General features: G+C 52.0%; 1 protein-coding gene across 9 annotated transcripts in view; it reads left to right on the top strand.

The window, feature by feature from the left end:
• The window catches only part of LOC139355304 (SH3 domain and tetratricopeptide repeat-containing protein 1-like), a 52,574-nt gene extending 32,917 nt beyond the window's left edge, over positions 1-19,657 (top strand). For 4 of the 9 annotated variants that reach the window (XM_071090476.1, XM_071090477.1, XM_071090478.1 and 1 more), the window contains one exon: positions 10,627-13,236. In XM_071090476.1, the coding sequence (XP_070946577.1) occupies positions 10,792-13,146 (2,355 nt within the window). In that variant the 5' untranslated portion in view covers positions 10,627-10,791 and the 3' untranslated portion in view covers positions 13,147-13,236. The other 5 variants (XM_071090481.1, XR_011619275.1, XR_011619273.1 and 2 more) reach the window with 5 other exon arrangements.
• The last annotated feature ends 5,962 nt before the right edge of the window (positions 19,658-25,619 follow it).

Below are 25,619 nucleotides of genomic sequence, written 5' to 3'. Positions count from 1 at the left end.
CCTAGAACATTCCAGTTTCTGTTTTCTTCTCAGTTTAGGGCTGAGGCACTTTAGCTTCCTGTCTAAGGGACCACTCAAATCTGATTAGAAGCCATTGTGGGCTGGTAATTATCCGTAATTTTAGGAAGACAGATGCAGCACCAACTCTGTTCTCTAATAGCAGGCTTATTAATTTTATATTTGCATGGCAGGAGAAGCAGATGGCAAGGTGGGATAAGCGTCCAGATGCTTGGTCATTGATAGCTTTTTACTTCCACGTATCACATGGGGATTTGGGACCCAGGAGGCCTGCTGAGAACTGATGATTATCTGTCCCTTAACCAGCTAGGTTCTTTTTCATCCTGAGCTCAGAAAGATTGCTCCTACTGCAGCCAGGGAAGACAGGTGGTTGACTGGTTAGAAATCATGGCAGGTTATTTTCTCCACCTGCAGTTCCCAGTTGGCAAGCAGAGCTATCAAAAAGTTGTCTTCTCTATTGTATTTCAAATCTGGGTGTTTAAAAAATTGTGTAAGCAAATTAAGCATTTATTTAATGGTAGTTGTGTGTGTTCTTGATGCGAATGAGAGGTGCATTCCCTTGTAAAATCCCTGGGACACTGTAGGAGGACGTGAGCCTTAGAACTGAAGTTGGTTTTCTAGATAATCATGTAGACATGATGCTGAGCACCAGACAAAGATGTTGATTGAAGTGATTTAAAAAAATTTTCTGAGTTCAGATTTTACACCAATATTTAGAAAATCAGCAAAGGAACTTGGAGGAATGTTCTCAGGCATCCAGTTCAGCCCCCTACCCACATTGTCATAAAATCCGAGTGTGCGTACAGGGAGGCTCATTCCTTTCTGTTCTCATCACAGATCCTTCCCTGGCTCTGCATCTGCCTGTCATGTACGTCCCTGTGAAGAGACCACCAAACAGGCTTTGTGTGAGCAATAAAGCTTTTTAATCACCTGGGTGCAGGCGGGCTGAGTCCTAAAAGAGAGTCAGTGGAGGGAGATAAGGGTGGGGCCATTTTATAGGATTTGGGTAGGTAAAGGAAAATTACAGTCAAAGGGGGGTTGTTCTCTGGTGGGCAGGAGTGGGGGTCACAAGGTGCTCAGTGTGGGAGCTTTTTGAGCCAGGATGAGCCAGGAAAAGGAATTTCACAAGATAATATCATCACTTAAGGCAAGAACCGGCCATTTTCACTTCTTTTGTGGTGGAATGTCATCAGTTAAGGCGGGACAGGGCATTTGCACTTCTTTTGTGATTCTTCAGTTACTTCAGGCCATCTGGGCATATATGTGCAAGTCACAGGGGATGCGATGGCTTGGCTTGGGCTCAGAAGCGTGACATTGCCCTCTTCCCTACCTTCCCTACCTTTTCCCTCCTGTGCAGTTCTCTCACAGAGTGAATGGCCTCAGCCACAGCTTCTCTGCAGCTGCATCAGACTGTGGCAACCGGAGTGGTGGCTGCTGCAGGGTCTGCTGTCCCCACGGAGCCCAGTCTTGCTTGCCGCTACAACCTGGTCACCATTTTGCCCCGAAAGTATGTAATTCTACAGAATGTGAGCCCACATGCTGGGGATGGAGGCGTCTTTATCACGGTGCTCTGCATATTTTAATCTTGGGTGGAAAGTATGGAAAAGTATGTGATACCTGTGGTTTGATGTCAGAAGGACGTTGTGAACTTGATGTGGACTGAGGATGTTAAGGTGCAACAGGCACCCCGGCTTCATTAAATGAGACTTCCCCATCTCCCTGCCAGGCACACACAGGTGTATGGCCACGCCTTATGTGTTATCCTTATCTAGAGTGTGCCTTGTTGTCATGCTTAAAATTACATGATGACATTCTGCCTCATAGAGTAGGTCCCAAACTGCATTCAACACAGAAATGTACTCTTGCTATTATACATAGAAAGTGCTTTCATATACCAAGTGGGAGAGCAGTCCTAAAATCTGGGCTGGAATCGCAGAAGGAAGGCATTGGAAAGCAACAGATTCCATAATCCGAAGCTGATTTTTGATGAACCTAGAAACAGGACCAAGAGAAGTGAATTTGCCTAAGGCCCTGACAGTGTCTCACTGTAGCATCTGAACCTAGCAGTTTCTTGACCTATTTCTTTAAATGATTAGTCATGCTTCCTCTGATTCCTATATAAACATTCATTTATATAATGTTCATTCTTCATTCATTCTTTTATATTCATTTATATAATGTTCCTCATTCATTCTTTTGTTTCAGTGAATTATTGCAGTGCTACCACGAAACAGTATTTGAGTCAAAATGTGGCAGTGTTGATCCCTTTCCAAGGATTTTAGTTGCACAGTTTTTCAAAGTTGTGCTAGCAGTTTCTTGTTGGTTGCAAGGTGTCCTTTCAGAAGCCAATTGTGTGGTGTATTTATGTTGATTGTTGGAGGTAGTTTGGTTAGAACCTACTTCAAGTGGCTGGCGTGGGCCTGGGGGACAGTGACAGCTGCCTGCTTCATGGGCAGAGATGAAGTAATTGCTTCCTGGGAAGTACCATCCTCCTGGCCACACTCTCCAGCCCATTTCGTTTGTGTTGGTTTCCTTGGCATCTGCACGTTTCTGGCTTCATGTGAGTCTCATTTATTTTAGCGTATGACTTCAGGCTGTGGGGAAGAATGGCCATTTTAGCACAGAGATGCACACAAAGGAACAACTGGCTAAATGTGAGTGAAGACATTCTTAGGGGGGGGTTTCATTTCTTTTATTCTGTGACAGGCAGTCTGGGAAGCCGTCTGGACACGTGGCCTGCGCTGTCACAGTTCCTCCTTGCAGGATTGCAGATGTTTGGAGATTGTAGTGATAACTGTTATCATTGAGAATGTCATTCTCGCAGGCTCTAATAAGTCAGGATTTATTCAGTGTTAATTTGTTAAAGACAACTGTATTTCTAGCCAAATCCATGTTAGACGTTTCTCCTGGCATTGTTGCTGGGGGTATTCCCGTGGCTTAGTCTTAGGGAAGCACACGCCTTTGAATACTGCTGAAGCTGTGAGTACCCAAAGCGCACCGGAGTACTTTTGTCATATGGGGTGTTAGTCACTGATACACATCTCAGTCAGACCTGATGGATTCTTGACCCCTTCCTTTTTTAATTTTTTAATTTTTAATTTTTAATTTTTATTTTTGTTTTTTAAGAGCACAACCCCTCAGGTGGCCACCATGAATCTCTGGTGTTTTCAGTTGGCTGCAGCCTGTTTGCCATCTCTGGTTCAAACATATTCGAAGCCTGATGATGCTTCCCTCTGTTGTTCTTCTGCTGTGTGACCCCCGCACCCGCAGGGTTCAAGACTGTCAGAGCTGGGAGCCACCTTCACAACTACTAGGGTTTCCGGAACCTCCTTCTTCTAGCCCTGGGGATGGAAGAGATGTCATCAGAGGTGAAGGCTTATTAGGTTTCCATGCCATTGATAACGAATGAGGAGGTTTTCTTTTATATAAGGGGAGCTTCTTATAACGTGCTTTAGTAGGGTAAAGAAGCTTTTGAGGTTTGCTTTCTCTGGAAAGATAATTTGTGATCCTGCCCTTGCTTTCAACAAAAATATAATTTGCATACCAGTGCATTTTGTATTACTGAGCACTGGCTGACAAATGGTTCTTAACTCATCATTCACTCAGCCACTGTTTCTTGAATGGCATATGTGTGCCAGCTGTAGTAGGAACTTGCTAGGCTCTGGGACTAACCCTTGTGAAACGGGGGTCCTGGGGGAAGCAAATGCATATAACTGTAAACGTTTGAGGGGATATCAGAGGGCGTGCCTATAGGTGCAAAACTTCGTTCATTCTTTGCCCCATCTAGGAGGTTTTGTGTCTTAGCAGCATGTTCCATAGCAACACATCCCTCTATCAAAATATTCATCTTATTATTTTGAAATTCTCTGCTTAGGTATGTGTTTTTCCGACTAAGTTTAGAACTGGTTAAGGATGGGCTATGGGGTATGTATTATATATATCTACACACACACATATATTTATATATATACACATTACCATTGTAAATTTACAATATATTTATATATATATACACATATATATTTCTCCCTTTCTGTATATACACACACACCACACACATATATGTACACACACACACATATATATGAAATTCTATTGCCAAGCACAGAAAGTCAAAACTAGGCAAGGGTTCTTTTAGTGTTCATGAAAAAATAGATGTGCTTAGTTGAGAGCATCCTTCAGTTGCCAGGGGAAAGACAGGATGGATTCACAAAGGGAGATAGTGTTTTGTTTTTGTTTTTTCTTTGTTTAACTCTTGAATTCAAAATAATCCAGACTTATGGAAAAGTTGCAAAAATAGTACAGAGAATTCCCATATACTCTACCCTGAGATTCCTTAAACATTTTACCCCATTTGTACTTTCTCTTTCTCTGTCTGTGGATATAATTTTTTTTTTTTTTTTTCTGAAATGTTTGAGAGTAGAAGGTAGAATGCAGGGCAGAGTGAAAGGTGGAAGGAGAGAGGTAGGTTGGGAGGCTTTTTTTTTTTTTTTTTTAACCTTCTGAGATGGAGTTTTGCTCTTGTCACCCAGGCTGGAGTGCAACGGCACGATCTCGGCTCACTGTAACCTCTGCCTTCTGTGTTCAAGTGATTCTCCTGCTTCAGCCTCCCGAATAGCTGGGATTACAGGCACCCACCACCATGCTTGGCTAATTTTTGTATTTTTAGTAGAGGGGTTTCACCATGTTGGCCAGGCTGGTCTTGAACTCCTGACCTCTGATGATCCACCTGCCTTGGCCTACCAAAGTACTGGGATTACAAGCATGAGCCACTGTGCCTGGCTATTGGGAGGCTTTTGCAGTAACCCAGAGCGCTCTGATGAGGGCTGGACCTGGTTGGAAATGATGAGAAAGGTGAGAAGTGGTTAGGTCGGGCATATAGTTTGAAAGGAGAGTTTAAATGGGTTAGATGACAAGAGAGAGACGTGGCTCTGAAGGCATAGTAGCCCTTGCCCTGCTAGGCCGGATGAGACAGGCAGCCTAGGGCTACTACCGCACCCTGCGGGCGGCTCAGGACCTGGGCCAGCGGAGGAACCAGGCAGTGGTGCTGGCCAACTTCGGGACCCTGTGCCTGCACGCGGGTGCCAGCAGGCTGGCCCAGCTCCACCTCCTGGAGGCCGTGCGGCTGTTCTCAAGGCTGCCCTGCAGGGAGTGTGGCCGGGACTTCACCCACGTGCTCCTGCAGCTGGGCCACCTCTGCACCCACCAGGGTCTGGCCCAGCAGGGCAAGGGCTACTATGAGTGGGCCCTTCTGGTCGCTGTGGAGATGGGCCATGTGGAGAGTGAGTGCCCCGGTTCCTCCTGTGCACCTTCCGGGGCCACTCGCATCAGGGCACACCTGGGGTTTGTGATTCAGAAACAAGTGGTGGTTTTTCCACCATCGAAAGTGCTGAGTCATGGCCAGCAGCAGATGTTGGCAAGCGCCCTGGAGACAGGCGGTTCCCACGCAGGGCCAGGCCCTCTGCCCTACTGGGGCAGCCAGCTCTTCCCAGTTTGCCCAGGGACCATGCTGCCTTGAGCACGGAAAGTCCTGCGTGCTGGGAATCCCTAGCCATAACCCTGGGATCAAGACAGGCTCTGCTGAGCTGGGACTTGGGGCCCCTCCATGAGCCAGGCCCTGAACGCGGGTTCTTGTGCCCGTGTTATCTGCTTGGTGTGTTGGCAGCCTGCGCACCTGTCATCCCACTTCACAAAGGACACGGGGCGGGTGATTGCCCAAAGCCGCAGAGCAGTTCATGCAAAAGCAGCTTGTTGTGCAGTGTGTGCCAGGCCCCACCCATAAATGGGGCTTGTGGGGTCCTCGGGTGGCAGGGACTGAGCGTGGGAATGTGAGTTTTAGGCCAGAGAAGCCACAAAAGGGTGAGTGGCATGATGGCGGGGCAGCACTTGGCCCCGGGTTAGGGAAGCCTCTTAGTCTGGGACCAGAGGGTTGAGAGGATTTAGTCAAGTAATAGGTGGTGGGGGAGGGGCTGGTGGTGTAGCCTGTGTGAAGGACCAGGGATAAGCTAGTGGGGGTGAGTGGTGGTGAGTGAGTGGGGGTGAGTGAGCGGGGATGAGTGAGTGGGGGTGAGTGGAGGTGTGATGGGGGTGAGTGGGAGTGTGAGCGGGGATGAGTGGGGTGTGAGCAGGGGTGAGCGAGTGGGGGTGAGTGAGCGGGGACGAAGGGGGTGTGAGGGGTGGTGAGTGAGTGGGGGTGATTGAGTGGGGGTCAGTGAGTGGGGGTGAGTGAGTGGGGGTGAGCGAACGGGAGTGTGAGCGGGGATGAGTGAGTGGTGGTGAGTGAGCGGAGGTGTGATGGTCAGTGAGCGGGGATGAGTGGGGGTGAGTGAGCAGAGGTGTGATGGGAGTGAGTGAGCAGGAGTGTGAGCCGGGATGAGTGGGGTGCGGTGGTGAGTGAGTGGGGATGAGTGAGCGGGAGTGTGAGTGGAGATGAGTGAGTGGGGGTGAGTGAGCGGAGGTGTGATGGGGGTGAGTGAGTGGGAGTGTGAGCGGGGATGACTGAGTGGGGGTGAGTGAGCGGAGGTGTGATTGGGGTGAGTGAGCGGAAGTGTGAGCGGGGATAAGTGGGGTGTGAGCGGGGGTGAGTGAGCAGGGCTTATGCAGGGAGGTGCAGAGTTAGGAGTGCGTGGGTTGGGTGCTGGATGGTGAGAAGCTCTTCTGGAGAGCTAAGCAGGGCCTGGGGCCTCAGGCTGTGGCTTGGCCTTTTCCCCAAGAGCACTGGGGAGCCATGGAGTGCTATCCAACAGTCACTGCAGACTGAGCAGTGAATGGACAGTAGGTGGGCAGGGCTGTCCGAAATCTAGGTCGCAGAGGATAGATGAGGAAGTTGAGTCCAGGGAAATGGCCGAGACAAGGGATACTGTTGTGGGTCCCCTCTGCCTTGCAGTGCTTTGTCATGGCATAGTGAGAGCACTCAGAGCTGCCTCCTGTGGCCTGGACCAGAGCCCCAGGGGCTGTGGCCAAATCTGCCCATTTCCCAGCACAGGCCTGGCACCCACTCCTGGCCCTAGGAGGGATGAGATTTTGGGAAGGACCGTGTGAAGGGGCCCCGGTCCCACACATCTGCCCAAGGAGGGGTGGGAGGTTCAGACCCAGGCTTCTTCCCCAGGGGCATTCTCTGACTGGAAGGAGACCCTCCAGGAATCCAGCGCCCCAACCCCCACTGCAGCCTCCCGTGGCTCCTGGCACAATAGCCTGTGGCACTTCCTCCTACAAGGCCCTCCCCAGGGTGCTGGGGGATTCAGACTTGGAAATGCAGGCCAGGGAACGGGGATCATGCCTCCCTATCTCCCCACCCTGCGCTGAACGGTCGAGGAGACCGAGGGCGGCGCTGATACCCCACATGCTTACTTGGGGTCATTTTTGAGTCACTTTTGGTAGTTTGTGTCATTTTAGGAGTTTGGCTGTTGTGTCTAGATGGTCTGATTTGTTGGTGTAGAGTTGTTCGTAGTGTTTTCATGGAATCCTTTTATTTCTGTCAGGTTGGCAATAATGTTTCCTCTTTCATTTCTCATTTTAGAAACTTGGGTTTTTAATTTTTTATTTATTTCTTTTTATTAGAGATGGGGTCTCATCATGTTCCCCCAGGCTGGTCTTGAATGCTGGCCTCAGCGATCCTTCCACCTCGGCCTCACAAAGCGCTGGGATGACAGGCGTGAGCCATGGTGCTCAGTCTCTGATTTCAGTCATTTGTGTCCCTCTTTCTTTTCTTGGTCAGTCTGGTGAAAGATTTGTCAATTTCGTTATTATTTTCAAAAAACCCACTTTTGGTTCTGTTGATTATCTCTTTTGTTTTTCCATTCTCTGTATTTTTACTTCCCATTTCCACTCTCATGTTTATTATTTTCTTCCTTTTATTTGCTTTGGGTTTAGTTCATTCTTTTTCTAGATTCTCAAGGTGGAAGGTTAGGTTTTTGATTTGAGATTTTTCTTCTTTCTTTGAATGTAGACATTTACAGTTATAAATTTCCCTTTCAGCACTGCCTTAGCTGCATGTTGGAATTTTTGATACTCTGTGCTATTTTTTTTTTTTTTTTAAAGACAGAGTTTTGCTCTATTGCCCAGGGTGGGGTGCAGTGGTGCAATCTTGGCTCACTGCAACTTCTACCCAGGTTCAAGCCATTCTCATGCCTCAGCCTCCCGAGTAGCTAGGATTACAGACATGCACCACCCTACCCGGCTAATTTTTATATTTTATTTTTTTATAGAGACAGGATTTCACCATGTATCCCAGGCTGTTCTCAAACTCCTGGACTCAAGCGATCCTCCCTCCTCGGCCTCCCACAGTGCTGGGATGACAGGCGTGAGCCACCGCGCTGGCCCGGGCTGTGCATTTGTTTGCATTCTTCTCAAATTAGTTTTCAGTTTCCCTGATGGTCTCTTTGACTCACTGGTTGTTTAGGAGTGTGTAATTTCCACATATTTTTGAATTTCTCACATTTCCTTCACTGTTGATTTCCAGTTTCGTGCCAGTACAGCTGAAGAACACCTCTGCTTTGGTCTCAGACCTTCTCCATTCACTGAGGCTCATTTTGTGGCCTGGCACATGGTCTGTCATGGGGAATGTCCCATGGGTGCTTGAGAGGACTGTGTATTCAGCTGTTGTTGGGTGGTGTGTGTAACAGATGTCCATTCGGCGTACCTGGTTTCCTGTGTTAATCTCCAGAATGTTTCTGGCACTAGAAAATCAGAAGCTTTCCACCGTTCCCAGCGCCCTGGCTTTGGGAGAGGCCAGTGAGCCTGTGGCTTGGGAGCCTGGATGCATGAGAGAAGCATGTGTGGGAACGCCAGGGCCCAGCTTTGAACCCCGTTCCCCCAACATGATGCCGTATGTGGCAGACATGACGCTTGACTTTGCTCTCTCAGGGTTCCATCTGCGACAGGGGCTACTTGTGCCCCTGGCCTCATCAGCTCAGGCTGAAGGCGGCCCTGGTCCTGGCCAGAGAAGCTTTGTGAAGCAGAAATAGATGGCCTGGTGCAGGGGCCGAGCCTGGCCAGGACCTCGGCCCTGGGAGTTGTAAAGAAGGCCGGCCTCTACCATGAGCATCTGCACCAAGGTGTGCCCATGTGACTGTGTGTTCGGAATCTGTCCTGAAATGGGTGCATGGCCTGTCTGTGCTCAGTTTCCCCACCTATGGGGCCCAGGCTCACAGAGGTGTGAAAGAGGCAAGCATGGCGCAGGGGCCTCCGAGCCCAGCCAGCCTCGCTTCGATGCTGGGAGACTAACGTCTTCCATTTTGTCTTCTGCCCAGGCCAGCTGCGGTCCGTCCAGCGGCTGTGCTACTTCTACGGCACCGTCATGCCCAGTGAGGCCTAGGGTGTCATCTACCATGAGCTCCAGCTCTCCCTGGCCCACAAGGTGGCCGACAAGGTGCTGGAGGGGCAGCTCCTGGAGACCATCAGTCAGCTCTACCTGTCCCTGGGTACCGAGCGGTAAGGGCTGGCTTTGCAGTGGTGGAGGTGGGGACGGGCAGGGCAGGGAGGGGGGCACAAGAAAGCTGGCCCAGGACCCCAGCAGCCCCTCTCCTTTTGATCATTTGGTTCCTTGGCATCAGATGCTTTGAGCTGGTGGGCCTGGGGTCGTTCCAGGGCTGCTGCTGGCCCCTGAGTCCCAGCTTGAGCCTCCCTTGTTGGGTCAAAGGTCATCTCCACCCCAGCAGAGGCAGTACGTGCACTCTGGGCTGTTCTTCCTACTATGGTGGCTTTTGTCATCTAACCTCTGCCTGCCCCGAATCTTCACTCCTGGCCTTCATCTGTCCCCTTAAATGTGACCACAGCAGCCACCTGTGGCTTCTCTCCCACAGAAGACAGAGCCAGTTGTGTCACCTGCTTCCCTGGGGCAGGGTTTCAAGGTCTCACATCCCATATGTGGCCTACTCGGCTTCCCCCAAGCATCCTGACCTGGTGGGGTAACCATGGCCCTGGCCACTCCACCCACAGGGCCCAGTGACATTGCTGCAGTCACACCCCCTCGAGTGTCGGACTTACTGAGAGAGCAGGGAAGGAGCCAGATTCCATGGGGACCTGGGAGACTGGCTCCAGTCTTGGCCTCAGGTTCACAGAAGGAAAATGGGCCAGTGTGCTAGAGCCATGCTTCTCAAAGTGTAGTCCCTGGACCAGCAGAGCAGCATCCATGTCACCTAGGAGCCTGTGGCAAGTGGGAGTTCTAGGGCCTGCCCCAGGCCTGTGGAGCCGGAAGCTCTGTGGGCAGGGCCAGCAAGCTATAGGGACAGGCCTCCGTGTGACTGTGATACCTGCACACCTTGAGAACCATCGGCCCAGATAGCCTCTGAACACTAACGGCTCCTGGTGCATCTGGAGAAGACACAGGCCATGTCTGGGAGGCAGGGGAGATGGACTAGCACACTCCTCCTGCCACAGGGCAGCATGATGCTCAATTCCCTCAGAAGGATGTCCTTCATCTTTTCCATGCTGTGTGTGTTCACCCTGGCCCTCCCAGCAGCCTGGGAAGGACAGAACACTGCACACACAAGAGGGCCATTCCCAGTCCGCACATTCCAGATTCATCTGTCACCAGACCCACAGGAGGAGGCAGACTGGTTCCAGGAGGATGAAAGCCCTTGTTCTGACACCTGTGTCTGATTCCAGGGCCTACAAATCCACTCTGGACTACACTAAATGAAGTCTAGGGATTTTCATTGATCTTCCGAAGAAAGAGAAGGAGGCGCATGCCTGGCTGCAAGCAGGGAAGATCTATTACAGCCTGCAGCAGAGCGAGCTGGTGGACCTGTACATCCAGGTGAGTGGCAAGGGATGCAGGAGGACCCCTGTGCTGTTCACTCTCTGTCCATCCACCCATCCATTCATCCTTCCATCATCTATTTACCTGTTCATCCATCCATCCATCCATCCATCCATCCATCCATCCATCCATCCATCATTCATCCATCCTTTTCTCATCCATCTATTCACCCGTCTATCCATCCATTCACCTGTCCATCCACCCATCCATTCATCCTTCCATCATCTATCTGTTTACCTGCTCATCCTTCCATCCATCCATCCATCATCCATCCATTCTTCCATCATCTTCCCATATACCTGTGGGTCCTTCCATCTATCCATCTATCATCCATCCATCCATCCTTCCATCCTTCCATCATCCATCCATTCACCTGTTTGTCTTTCCACGCATCCATCCATCCATCCATCATCCATCCCTCCGTCCATCCATCCATCCCTCCGTCCATCCATCCATCTATCATCCATCCATCCTTTTATCATCCATCCATTCACCTGTCCATCCATCCATTCACCTGTTCGTCCATCCATCCATCCTTCCATCTATCTTTCCATCATCCATCCAACTGTTCATCCTTCTATCCATCCATCCATCCATCATGCTTCTGTTCACCTCTTCGTCCATCCATTCACCTGTTCATCCATCCTTCCATCCATCCTTCCATCCATCTTTCCATTATCCATCCAACCATCTTCCATCCATCCATGATGCTTTCATTCAGCTGTCCATCCATCCATCCATTCATTCATCATCCATCCTTTTATCATCCATCCATCCATTCACCTGTTCATCCATCTCTCCGTCCATTCTTCCATCCTTCCATCATCCATTCACCTGTTCATTCTTCCATCCATCCATCATCCATCCATCCTTCCATCATTCATCCACTCGCCTGCTCATCCTTTCATCCATCCATCCATCCATCCATCCTTCTATCATACATCCATTCACCTGTTCATCCTTCCATTCACCTGTTCATCCTTCCATTCATCCATCTATCGTCCGTCCATCCATCCATCCATTCGTCCATCCATGCATCCATCCATTCGTCCATCCATCATTCATCCATTCTTTTATCATCCATTCATTCAGCCACCATCCATCCACCTGTTCATCCATTCATCCATCCATCCTTCCATCATCCATCCATTCACCTGTTCATCCTTCCATCCATCCATCATTCATCCATCCATCCATCCATTTATCCATTCATCCATATATCCATCCATCCATCTATCATCCATCTATCCTTCCATCATCCATCCACTCACCTCCTGTTCATCCTTCCATCCATCCATTTATCCATTCATCCATCCATCCATCCTTCCATCATCCACCCATCTTTCCATCATCTATCCTTCCATCATCCATCCATTCATCTGTTCATCCTTCCATCTATCCATCATCCATCCATCCATCCATTTATCCATCCATCCATCATCCATCCAGCCATCATCCATCCATCTGTCCATTCATCCATCCATCCTTTTATCATCCATCCTTTTATCATACATCCATTTATCATCCATGCATTCACCCGTCTGTCCATCCATTCACCTGTTCATCCATCCATCCGTCCATTCATCCTTCCATCAAAGATCCATACACCTGTTCATCCTTCCATCCTTCCATCCATCCACCTGTTTATCCTTCCATCCATCTACCATTCATCCATCCACCATTCATCCATCCATCATTCATCCATTCATCCATTTATCAATTCATCCATTTATCCATTCATCCATATATCCATCTGTCATCCATCCATCCTTCCATCAACCATCCACTCACCTCCTGTTCATCCATCCATCCATCATTCATCCATCTATCCATTTATCCATCCATCCATCCTTCCATCATCCATCCATTCATCTGTTCATCCATCCATCATCCATCCATCCATCCATCCATCATCCATCCATCTGTCCATTCATCCATTCATCTGTCCATTCATCCATCTGTCCATTCATCCATCCATCATTCACCCATCCTTTTATCCATCCATTCACCCGTCTATCCATCCATTCACCTGTTGTTCCATCCATCTGTCCATTCATCCTTCCATCATCCATCCATTCACCTGTTTATCCTTCCATCCATCCATCATCCATCCACATATCCTTTTATCCATTCATCCATCCATCCATCATCCATCCATGCTTCCATCATCCATCCATGCTTCCATCATCCATCCATCCACCTGTTCATCCTTCCATCCATCCATCATCCATTCACCCATCCATTCATCCATCCATCCATCCTTCCATCATCCATCCTTTCATTATCCATCCTTTCTCCCATCCATCCATTCACTCTTCGTCCATCCATCCATCATTCATCCATCCACCCACCAATCTACCTATTAATCCATCCCTCCATTCATCTATCTGTCAATTTGTTTATCCATACATTCATCTATCCACCATCTATCCATCCATATGCACATACATCATCTACCCTCCACCCATCCATACATTATCTACCCACCCATACATACATACAGACATACACACATCATTCCACCCACCCATCCATCCATCCATCCATCCATCCATCCACCCACCCATCCATCCATCCACCCATCCATCCACCCACCCGTCCGTCCGTCCATCCATCCATCCATCCATCCATCCATCCATCCATCCATCCATCCATCCCAGCATTAATCTATCCACACACTCATCCATCCATCCATGTGTCTACATCTCCTCATCCATTCATCCATCCATCCACTCGTTCCTAAGCCACTGCTGAGCACCTGTTGTGTGCCTTTTTCCTCCCTCCAACTGGTTCCCTCATATCCTCCCCCAGTGGCCAGCATCTTCTCCCTGAGGGCAGAGGCGCGGCCCCTCACAGTGCCCAGCACCTGCTCAAATACAGCACATGCTCAAATAATGTGACCACTCAGTTAACACACAGAAGAACTTGCTCCAAGCGACACATGGCACATCTCCTTACAAAATGAATCTATCATAGTGGCTGTTTTCAGAGGCTTTCCCAAACACAGTGTGATCCGGAACAAATTGTGAAGCCCACGAGCCTGGTGAAGCTTTCATTACTGAGCACCTGCTGTATACCTCCTTGAGCTGAGGAGAGGGATCAAGAGCGCATGGCCAAGAGGGGACCAGGCCCATCTACAAACACTGTTGATGTGGCAGGGATGTGGCAATGCAGAAAGGAGCCAGGGGATGGGCTCCCAGCAATCTGGGGGCCACGGAGACTGGTTTGAGTGCAGGGGGAGTGGGCTAGGGCTAGCCCTGGTGGTAGGATTCACAGGTGTCGGGCTCCTGGGCTGCAGCTGCTCAGTCATCTTCTGGCACTCAGGTGCATCAGTTCATTGTCCTCATGCCAGTGGTGGGGGCAGCCCTAATGCACAGGGTCTGAAAAATGCTCAGGTGTACCTGTAGTGTGTGAGAGGAAGGAGGCTGGAAAAGGTGGGTGTGGCCACCTCACCAGGTGTGGGTTGAGGGAACTTCTGTCTCCTTTCAGGCGGCACAGAATGTGGTCCTGTACACAGGCGACCCCAACCTGGGGCCGGAGCTGTTTGAGGCAGCTGGAGACATCTTCTTCAGTGGGGCCTGGGAGTGGGAGAAAGCTGTGTCCTTCTACCGGGTGAGCTGGCCTGTGGGCTGATGTGGGTGGGCCTCAGGGGGGCACCTGGAGGGCTGAGGCACAGGTGTGGCAGGGCAGAGGCCTCCCACCTGGAGGCAGGGCCACCCATGCACATGCTAGTTTCCAAGTGGTCTCACCGGGCATGATATTGACCTTGCCCCTGCCCGGGACAAACGCTCGGGGCCTGGATGTGACCATGGCTCTACCCTTGTACCTGATGATCTCAAGCAACCATGAGCGGGAAGTTCTGTCCCTATCTTTCAGATGAGGAAACTGAGGCTCAGAGAGGCACAGGGACATGTCAGAGGACACACAGCATGTCAGTGGGAGGCCCAGGTCTGCATGCACCCTGAAGTGGGACGGCTTCTCCCTTCCTCTGAGCTCACAGTGTGGCTCAGCCCTGGGCACAGATAAATGTGGTGTTTTTAGAGCAGAGAGGAGTGCTGGCTCCCTCGAGTCAGACCCCCGGTGGCCAGGTGGGAGAGACGGGTCTGAGGCTGCCGGGTGTAGCTGGATGGGCCTCAGGTGACTCTTCAGCCCACAACTTGGGTGTCTGAACTGTGTGTTATCCCAGAGCACAGAGCTGTGTGGAGGTGCAGGGGTAGCTGGGGTGTGGGAAGCTCCAAGCACATGTTTGAGCTCTGAGGAGGGCGCTGGGCAAGGTGGGTGCTACGGGAAACCTGACCCCACCTGCCTGTGTGGTAGGACCGGGTCCTGGCCCTGGCAATGACTACGGGCAACCGCAAGGCGGAGCTGCAGCTACAGCTGTGCAACAAGCTGGTGGCACTGCTGGCCACACTGGAAAATCCCCAGGAGTGCTTGGAGTTTGCCTACGTGGCCCTAGCACTCAGCATCACTCTGGGTAAGTCCCCTGAGCCCCCACCCTGCCAGGACCCACACTTTGCCAGAGCCCAGCCTCCAGGACTGCAGGACAGGAGCTGAAACAGCTGCTGGATTTTCCTGGTCTCCTGTCCAGGCAGGCAGATCTGCCCAACTGGCTTCCCCGTCCGGCTGTGCGGCACAGCCCGAGGTCTCTCACGCAGTGCAGAGCTCCCTGCCTGACTGAGCTCTGTTTCCTCTGCCTGTTCCCGCTGCTGACCACAAGGGCCACCCAGTGTGCCCTCTGCCTTCCAGACATGCCAGGCATCTCATTGGTCCCTGTATGTGCCAGGCTGAGTGGCATATTCCCTTTCTCTTGTACCCTTCCCACCCTCATCAACCACACGGCTCTCTGGCTGATAAAATCCCAGTTCCCCTTCCAACAGTCTGCCCCTTAAGGCCGGGCATCCCCTGGTGCTGTGCCAGGGTCGTCTGTCCCCCTCCAGAGACAGGGAACCCTAGGCAGGCCGCGTGCCCCAGCGCCTTGTGCCCTGTGGCCCAGTACACAGTAGGGGTGCAGCTGACTCCCCAAAGTAGGGGGCTCTGATTGTGACACACCCAGGAGGAGTCGGATATTATGTCTGTGGGTTGCCTGGAGCCGGGGTGCCTGGGAGCACCTGGACTGCATGGCTTTTGGGCTCCCCTGGTTAAAACCAGTGAGCATAGGCAGGTGGCCATGTGTAGGCACAGAGCTGGGCCATCCAAGTCCGACTTTGCCAAAGCCTCACAGTAGACAGGGGCAGGCCTTATTAATTCTGCTTTGCAGATGGGAAAGTGAGTCTGGGAACCCAGAAGGGACTGGCCAGAGCTGCCCAGGTGACCGCAGGTGCCTGGAGGCAAGCCAGGTGTGCTGCCTGGGGTCTGCATACCTGCTCCAGAGGGGCCTGTGCCCTCCCTGCCCCAGGGAGCCACATCCTCACACCTGCCCCTTTGGCCTCCACCCCAGGGGACCAGCTGAACGAGCGCATGGCCTACCACCGGCTGGCCGCCCTGCACCATCAGCTGGGTCATGGCAAGCTGGCGGAGCACTTCTACCTCAAGGCCCTATAGCTCTGCAACTCGCCGCTGGAGTTCGACGAGGAGACCCTCTACTACGTGAAGGTGTACCTGGTGCTCGGTGACATCATCTTCTACGACCTGAAGGTGGGTGGGGAGGGGCAGGGCTTGGGGTGTTCCCGGCCCCCTTGGAGTGGGATCTCCACCCAGACCCCAGAGGCCTGGGTTCCAGCCTTCCTTAGGAATGGCCCAGTGGCCTCCCTGGAGCTCTGCACGCGGCTGGAGGAGCCGGCAAGGTCAGCAGATACAACCCAGCTCCCAAGCTGGCCAGGCCCCACCCTCAAGAACTCAGTCTCAGCCAGGGAGGCTGACACGTGAGTGGGCAGTGGTGTCCTCTGGGTAAAGAAGGAGGATTATAGTCGGGGGGCCCTCCTGGAGGAGATGACACCAAAGCTGATTCTTGACAGTCAAGTGTTAAGTTGCATTTAACAAAGAAAACAGGGTCGGGAGAAGGACATTTCGGAGGACGGCATCATCCTCGCATTGAATCAACGTTGCAAGATCCAACCCAAATCCTGGTGCCTCGTCTAGGAAGCCTACCCAGGGTGCCAGCCTGCACTGAGCAACTCCTTCCTGGAGTCCCGAGACACCTTGAATCTTCACATCACCCAGGAAGGGTGGGGTGGGACCAGTGTCTTACCATTGGGTTCACAGACAGGGAAACTCTAGCTCAGGGCAGGTGCGGTGGGGCGGGGCCCCAGCCAGCCAGGCTGAGGCCTTGCTGGGTCGGGTCTGTCTCGAGGGGAGGTGCTGTGCTCCCTCTGCCCCCAGCCCTGCAGGGGTGGAGAGCTGGGACTGTCAGACTCAGACCTGGGGTGTCTCCACCCCTCTGCCCAGCAGGCACCGCCCCTCCTCAGCATCGCACTGGCACCGCGTCAGTGCTCCTTATGGGCTGAGGGGCCAGGGCACTCCAGTCCTGCGGCCGAGATCTTGGGGGCCTTAGAACAACATGAGGAGCTGGGGCAGCCCTAAGACCCTGCCCCGTATCCCCCACCGCAGGCCTGGGGCTGCCCGGGAGGCCCCCGCCCAGTGCTGGCGACACCTGGTGGTCAGAAGTGGTCCCTGTGGCCTCCCAAGTCCCAGCCAGACAGGGAGGTGCCAAGTGTCAGACCCAGAGGGACGCTGCTCACCGCTCAGGGGCTCGCCTGGGACTCAGGGGGACGGGCCTCCCAGAAGAGGCCTTTCTCTGTTTTGGTCAAGCCTGCCGCCCACTCCGCCTGCCCAGGAGGAAGGAAAGGGCCAAGTAGTACCTGAGAGGCCAAAGTCCACGGTTGGGGTTGAGGGGCAGAGGCCTCCTTCACCTCCTTCCCATGCACAGCCCTCCTTCCCATGCACAGTCTTCCTTCCCATGCACAGCCCTCTGGGCCTCATCGTGACTATGCTGTCAGCGCAGGCCAGCTTCCCACAGGGAGGCCCCCTTGGAATTCCCCAAGGGCGGCTGTCTTTCCAAGGCTACACCCTCCTCCTTGTGTAGTAGGCTCTGGACCCAGGGCCCAGAGGAGTAGGAGAAAAAGCCGGGCTGCATGGGGCCTGGAAGGCTGGCAGAGAGGCAGGGGTAAATGGGCATCTTTGCCGATTGCCTCTAAAAAGGGGTCCCCTTTAGTCTACACGTGAGAGCGAGCCCTGGAATAGGTAGGATTAGGTGTGTCCTGGCTCAGCCTGCCACTCACTAGCTGCTGCACACACTACAGGCACATGGAAATGCACACGCAAATGCACACGGGCACAGGCACACGCACACGCACACACAGGCGCGCACACACAGACACGCACACACACGGACACGCACACACAGGCACACAAACACGCACAGACACACAGGCACCCAAATATGCACAGACACACGCACAGGCACACGCAGAGACATATGCATTGGCTGGCTCCTTCCTGTTTAGTTGGGATGCCCCCACCCCTTCAGGAAGCCTTTGCCTTCCACCCCCGGCTGAGTCTGGGGCCTCCTGGGACCCCATGGCTCCTGGGCTTCCCTCTGCCACAACCCAGGCCACCCTGTGTGGTCAGTGTTCACTCCCAGGTCCCTCAGACTGGGAGCAAGGACATTAGGCTCAGCCACGTACCCAGCACAGAGTCCAGTGTTCGGCTGGGCCGAGGGGCAGTGGATGAGCAGTGGCGGTGACTCGGGGCCTTCTCACGCCCCTGCGCCGTGTGTGGGGCGGGGCAGTGGGGGAATGGACTGCTGCATCTTGGACTTTGTCCTTGGCCCTGGGAGTCATCTTGAGATGGTAAAGAGGGACAGGCTAGGCATGGGTCTTAGAGAGGTGCCTTGGGTGACCCCATGTGAAGGAGGCGCCTGGGGAGAAGCCGGGTGGGGGATGGGAGGGTCAAGAAGGAGGTCTGGGAGACGGCATCCCAACCCAGGGATGGTGAGTTTGAGCCAAAGATGCATTGAAAATGGGAGTGGATGTCTGGGGAGTCACACTCCGTCAATATTTCAGGGAACATTGCCAGAGAGAACACCTGTGAGATGGTTTTGTACCTGGCCTGTCCCGTGGAGGGCCTGGAAATGGTCAGCATGGACAGGGGCCAGAGGGGAGCCTGGGTCACTCAATGCTGTGCCCCTGCTGTGGCTTGGAGCCACGGGCCCTGCATGGAACTCTCAGAGCAGGCAGGATCTGCCCTGACCTCAGCCCATGGGGAAAGCAGCCACTGCCTGCAGAGAGGGTGGCACTGGGGCAGGAGACTTGGGGTGAGTGGGGCGTAGGGGCAGTCAGGAAGGCTTCCAGGGGTGTCAGGGTCATCCCCACCTCCTGCAGCTGAGACCACAGCAGTGTCACAGGCTTCGGGGTTCATGGGGTGAGCCAGCATTGGCTGGACATGTGGAATGACCTGGAGACAGGAACGGCCTCTGGGAAGACGGCCTCCGAGTCCCCCTTTTGCTGAGCATGACCTGTCCCCTTCAGGACCCGTTTGATGCAGCCGGGTACTACCAGCTGGCACTGGCAGCCGCCGTGGACCTGGGCAACAAGAAGGCACAGCTAAAGATCTACACGCGGCCGGCCACCATCTCCCACAACTTCCTCCTGGACCGTGAGAAGTCGCTCTTCTTCTACCAGAAGGCCAGGACCTTCGCTACAGAGCTCAACGTCCGCAGGGTCAACCTGCTTCCTCTGCCACTCTGCGGGTGGGCCCCCTGGTTGGCCCCCAGCCACCCTCGCTGAGGACAGCATCCGAGGGAGTGGGTTTTGTGCAAGGAGGATGGTCTCCTCCCTCTCCTGGTGTCTCCCGTGGCTCATTTTCTGGGAAATGGAGGCATGAAAGCAGGGTTCAAATAGCAATAAATGGTTTTTTTTTTTTGCAATAACATACCGAAGTCCCCAGGGCATCCTTCCCTGTGTGCTTCCTGGGCTGTGTCTGGGGGCCATCTCCTTCCCTGGTGGCAGCCCTCTGATCTTGGGGATGAGAAGAACTGTGAGTCCAACAGACCTGGGCCAGGTCATCATGAGCCTCGGTTTCCTCGGCGGCCAGAGGGGAGATGGTGGTGGAACTCTGGGCAGCTCCTTGCTCTCCCTGCTCAGAGCTCTTGCTGTAGGTCTCGTGCCGCCCTTGCCTTTAACCTTCAGGCCACTGTGCCTGGATGTGGGGGCTGCTAGTGTCCCTGTTCGCCATTGAAGAAATAGAGGCACAGAGAGGTTAGGTGTCTGGCCCACCGTCACACAGCAGGTAGGGGCAGAGATGCAGAGCCCAGTACACTGACCACCACACCACCCTGCCAGCCTGCAGCCAGGAAGATGTCCCCCATTAGGACCCAAGGTCAGCTCCTGGACCTCTCTTGTGGTGTCAGGAGAGCCACAGGCCAGTGAGGGTGGCCCCAGGGATCCCTCACTCAGTGTCCTCTGCTCCCAGACTTGGTTGGGCCGGGCCTGGCCAGTCCCACCTCTGACCACTGGTCAGCCCTGCGGGAAGTGAGATGCGGGGATCTCCGCCTGTGTAGGTATTGAAAGCCTTATCTGGGCTGCCCCCCAGCTGTCCCCACATACCCCTCCCCTTCCGGCCTCCGGCCCTCATCCCAATCCCTGGAAACCCAGGTTTTCCTTCTTGGAATCTCTGGGCCCCAGGAACACAGCTCACACGGTCTCTGCCAGTTTACGGCAAGGAAACCGAGGTTAGAGACTGTGGGTGTCTCACGTGATTCTCACATACACTGCACTCTCCCAGGCCCCTCTTTTAAACACTTTAAATGAGGTAACATTCACATCGCATGCAATTAACTATTTCAACGCAAATAGTGTGGCATTTGTGCATTCACAGTCCTGTGCAACCACTCACGCCATCAAGTTTCATAAATGTATTCATCTCCCCAGAAGAAACCTCCCATCCTCACTAAGCTGTTACCTCTCCTTTGTATCCCCCAAGCCCCTTGTTTAATGGAAGGGGAAACTGAGGCCCGGAGAGGGACTTGCCAGTGGGCGGAGCTCTGATAATAAGGAATCAGGCACCCATCTGCTGCTTCAGTCCTGGGTTGGTGTTCCACCCAGCAGAGGTGACAGAGCCAGGAGGTTCTGGGAGCGCCACAGGTGTCACTGGTTCAGTCCTGGGTTGGTTTGCCACCCAGCAGAGGTGACAGAGCCAGGAGGTTCTGGGACCCCATGCTTGCAACCAGAGCCCTGCCCCGAGCCTCCGCGGGTCAGAACTGCTGACAAACCTCACGTTGACCCCAGATCGCTGTCTCTGTGGGTTGGGCTTGGGAATTGGAGAGGAGGCCGCATGACTGGAAACGTGAAGACGGCACGGCCTGGCTGGAGGAGCGGGAAGCGCCGTCACGTTGACTGAGGACACAGACCTCCTGCCCGCTGGGCCAGGCCTGCAGCCATTCTTCTCGGGGTGGGGTCCGCAGGTCCGGGTTGCTCTCGGCCCCCGAACTGCCTCAGAATCCGGGGGGCTTTGGAACTGTGCCTTCCCATCTCCACCCACCCTGGCTGGTGCCATGAGGGGCCTGGATCCTGGGATCCTGTTCCTCTTGGGCAGCAGAGACTGGGGGACCAGAGGAGATGATGGGTCTTCAAGCCCCACATTCATAACCCCAGCCCACCACTGACAGTCTGGGGGTTCGAGATGAGGGAGTTGATATCTCTGAGCCCCAGTTTTGTCACCACTAAAATGAGACCGACATACTGGGGCAGAGTGCCAGCCCCAGGGCTAACAGAGGCCTGTTTCCTACTGACAATCCCTCTTACTCCTAGGAATACCTCCAACAACCACACACTAGGGGACACTCAACCCAGGCCAGCTTGTCAGAGGCACGTGAACCAGAGCGACTCCATCTTGAATGGGGGCTGGGAAAAGGGAGGCTGAGACCTGCTGGGCCGCATTCCCAGGAGGCTAGGCATTCTTCGTCACAGGATGAGATAGGAGGTCCCCACAAGATACAGGTCATAAAGACCTTGCTGATAAAGCAGGTTGCAGTAAAGAAGCTGGCCAAAGCCTCAAACCCAAGATGGCCACGAGAGTGACCTCTGATTGCCCTCACAGCTCATTATGTGCTAATTATAATGCCTTAACTGCTACAAGACACTCCCACCAGCGCCACGACAGTTTACAGATGCCATGGCAACATCTGGAGGTTACCCTACACGGACTCAGAAGGGAAGGCAGAAACTCTCAGTTCTGGGAATTGCCCACCCCTTTCCTGGAACACTCATGAATAGTCCAACCCTTGTTTAGCGTATGATCAAGAAATAACCATGAAAATGGGCAACCAGCAGCTTTTGGGGCCACTCTGCCTGTGGAGCAGCCATTCTTTTTTTTCTTTTTTTTTTCTTTTTTTTTTTTTTTTTGAGATGGAGTCTTGCTCTGTTGGCCGAACTAGAATGCAATGGCATGATCTTGGCTCACTACAAGCTCCGCCTCCTGGGTTAAGTGATTCTCCTGCCTCAGCCTTCCTAGTAGCTGGGATTACAGGCACCTGCCACCACACCGTTAATGTTTTGTATTTTAGTGGAGACAGGGTTTTGCCATGTTGGACCAGGCTGGTCTCGAACTTCTCACCTCAGGTGATCCACCTGCCTCAGCATCCCAAAGTTCTAGGATTACAGGAGTGAGCCGCTGCGCCCGGCCAGAGTAGCCATTCTTTTATTCCTTTTCTTTCCTCATAAAGTTGCTTTCACTTGATGGACTCGCCCCGAATTCTTTCTTCTGTGAGATCCAAGAAACCTCTCTTGGGGTCTGGATCGGGACCGTTTTCCAGTAACAAACTTGCTTAACCTCTCAGACCCCTCGTCTCTTCATCTGTAACCAGAGATAAAGCTTCCCCCGAGGTTCCAACAGTGAGGAGAGAACGCATGGAAAAGAGGGGCACAGAGTTGGTGTGTAGAACCAATATCACAGACTGGGTGTCAAGCCACTGTCATATTGGAAGTAAGATCACGCTCTCCCCTACAAGTTATGAGGAACAATATCACAGGGGGGTGTGTACCTTCTCCGGTAGTGGGAGTAGTATCATCATCTCTTCCTTTAGATGACAGGAACAATATCACAGGGTGGGTGTACACCCCGTGTGTTTTTGGAAGCAATGTCATTCTCTCTTCTTCTAGGTTTTAGGATTCATATCACAGGCGGGGTGTACACATCATCCACTCACCCCCTGGATATCAGGAACCATATCACAGAAGAGTTGTCCACCCCCTTCGATATTGTCAGCAATGTCATCTTCTTCCCGCCTGGATATTAGGAACGATACCCCGGGGTTGGGGGCGGTGTACACCCACTGTGATATCGAAAGTAAAATCAGCCTCTTTCCCGCTGGATATTAGAAACTATATCACAGGTGTGTGTGCACCTTCTGGGATATTGGGAGTACTGTCAGCCTCCACCCCTCTGCATATTAGGGACAATATACAGGGGACAGTGTGATTACACACCCTGCGATATTGAGAGTAATATTCTTCTCTTTCCCCTGTACATTAGGAACCACATCACAGGGGTCTGTACACCTTCTGCGATATTGGGATTAATGTGATCGTCTCCCCCAACTGAATGTCAAAAACGATATCACAGAAGGGTGTACACCCCCTGCGATATGGCCAGTAATATCATCTTCTCTACCTTTGGATCCTAGGAACAACATCACAGAGGGTGTGTATACTCCCCAGCAATATTGGGCATAATGTTATCCTCTCTTCCCCTGGATATTAGGAACGATATCCCTGGTGGTGGGAGGTGGAGTACATTAAGCACAACATCACTGAGTGGGTGTACACCCCCTGCGATATTGGGTGTAATATCATCCTCTCTTCCCTAGGATATAAAGAACAATATCACAGGAGGGGTGTACAGCCACAGCCCCTGCGTTATAGGGAGTAATAGCGTCTTCTCCCACTCTCGATATAGGAACAATATCCTAGGGTGGGTGTACATCCCCTGCGATATTGGGCATATTGTCATCGTCTCCCAACGTGAATATTGGGCGCAGTGTCCCAGGGGGGTGTACACCTTCTTCGATATTGGAGTAATATCATCCTCTCCCCTCAGGATTGCAGGCAAAATATCGAAGGGGTTTTACACTTTGTACGATATGGGCAGTAACATCATCCTCTCCCTACCTGGATGTAAGGAACTATATCACAGCCGGCTGTACACTTCTTGCCATACTGGGAGTCTTATCATCCTCTCCTATCATGGATATGAAGAAAAATATTACAAAGGAGGTGTACACCCCCTGAGATATTGAGAGTAATATTATGCTCTCCCCTTCGGGATATTAGGAACAATATCGCAGGAGGTGTGTACAACCCCTGCGATATTGGGAGTCATATCATCCTCTCCCCCTGAATATAAGAAACAATATCACAGGAGGATGTACCTCCCCCCCGTGATATTGGGAGTCATATCGTGTTATTCGGAACAATAGCACAGTGGGTGTGTACAACCCCTGCGACATTGCCACTAGTATCATCGTCTCTCTCCCAGGATATAAGGAACAATATCATAAGGGGGTGTACACCCCTGCGATATTGGCGGTAATATCTTCCTCTCCCTGGCTGGCTATTAGGAACAATGTCACAGAAGAGGTGTACACCCCCTGCTTTAATGGGAGTGATATCATCCTCTCCGTCCCTGGATATTAGGAACAATATCACCGAGGAGTGTACACCTCCTGCAATATTGAGACTGATATCATCCTCTCGCCAGCTGGAGAGTAGGAAACATATAACAGGGGTGGTGTACAACCCAAGCGAAATCGGAAGAAACATCACCCTCTCCACCTTTGGATGTTAGGGAAAATATCACGGTGGAGGTCCACGCCCACGGTGATATTGGGAGTCATATAAACCTATCTCACCGTGGATAGAAGGAAAAAGATGTCCGACGGCATGTACACACACTGCGATAGTTTCAATAATGTCATACTTTACCCCCTGGCTACTAGGAATGACATCATAGAGGGGTGTACACTTTCTGTGACACTGGGAGTAATATCATGCTCTCCCGGAAGGATATCAGGAACAAGATTATTAATTATTAATTATTAATATTAATAAATATAAAAATTAATATTAATCAAGATATTAAAAATCACAATTAAGACACTATAAACACTGGTGAAAAATGTTAACGATATGAATTAATAATTAATAATATTAACACAACTAATAATAAAATAATGATATCAACAACTAATGTTACTTTAAGCAATACTAAGGGATGTTGAAAAAAATTAATAATTAATATTAAAAAATAATAATATTGATATATCACATTAATATTAAAAAATAATTCTTGGAGTAGATTATAATCTACTTGAAACAATTATCTGTAATTAATAGAAACTTATTAATTGTAGTATTACTGATAAATATTAAAATCGATCATTGATGACTAATCATTAATTATATTATTGCCCCCAGAGCAATACACTGAGGATGTACACCCGTCTGTGAAACAGTACATTATTTCCAGAGAGACAGATGATACTACTCAAAATATAGTAATCAGGCTGTGAGTCCACCATGGCTCCCAAATATAGTAACCAGGCTGTGAGTCCACCATGGCTCCCAATAGCCAAGGGGGGGAGAGGGGGTGGCTATTGGTCCCCACCTCGCGGGGGGTGGCTCACCCCCCTGCGAGGTGGCTCCCAATAGCCAAGGGGGGGAGAGGGGGTGGCTATTGGTCCCCACCTCGCGGGGGGTGGCTCACCCCCCTGCGAGGTGGCTCCCAATAGCCAAGGGGGGGAGAGGGGGTGGCTATTGGTCCCCACCTCGCGGGGGGTGGCTCACCCCCCTGCGAGGTGGCTCCCAATAGCCAAGGGGGGGAGAGGGGGTGGCTATTGGTCCCCACA

This window comes from Macaca nemestrina, unplaced genomic scaffold (genome assembly GCF_043159975.1).
Source record: "Macaca nemestrina isolate mMacNem1 unplaced genomic scaffold, mMacNem.hap1 Scaffold_95, whole genome shotgun sequence".
Taxonomy (NCBI): Eukaryota; Metazoa; Chordata; class Mammalia; order Primates; family Cercopithecidae; genus Macaca; species Macaca nemestrina.
The sequence above is the reverse complement of the archived record's forward strand: the minus strand, read 5'-3'. Positions and strand labels throughout refer to the sequence as shown.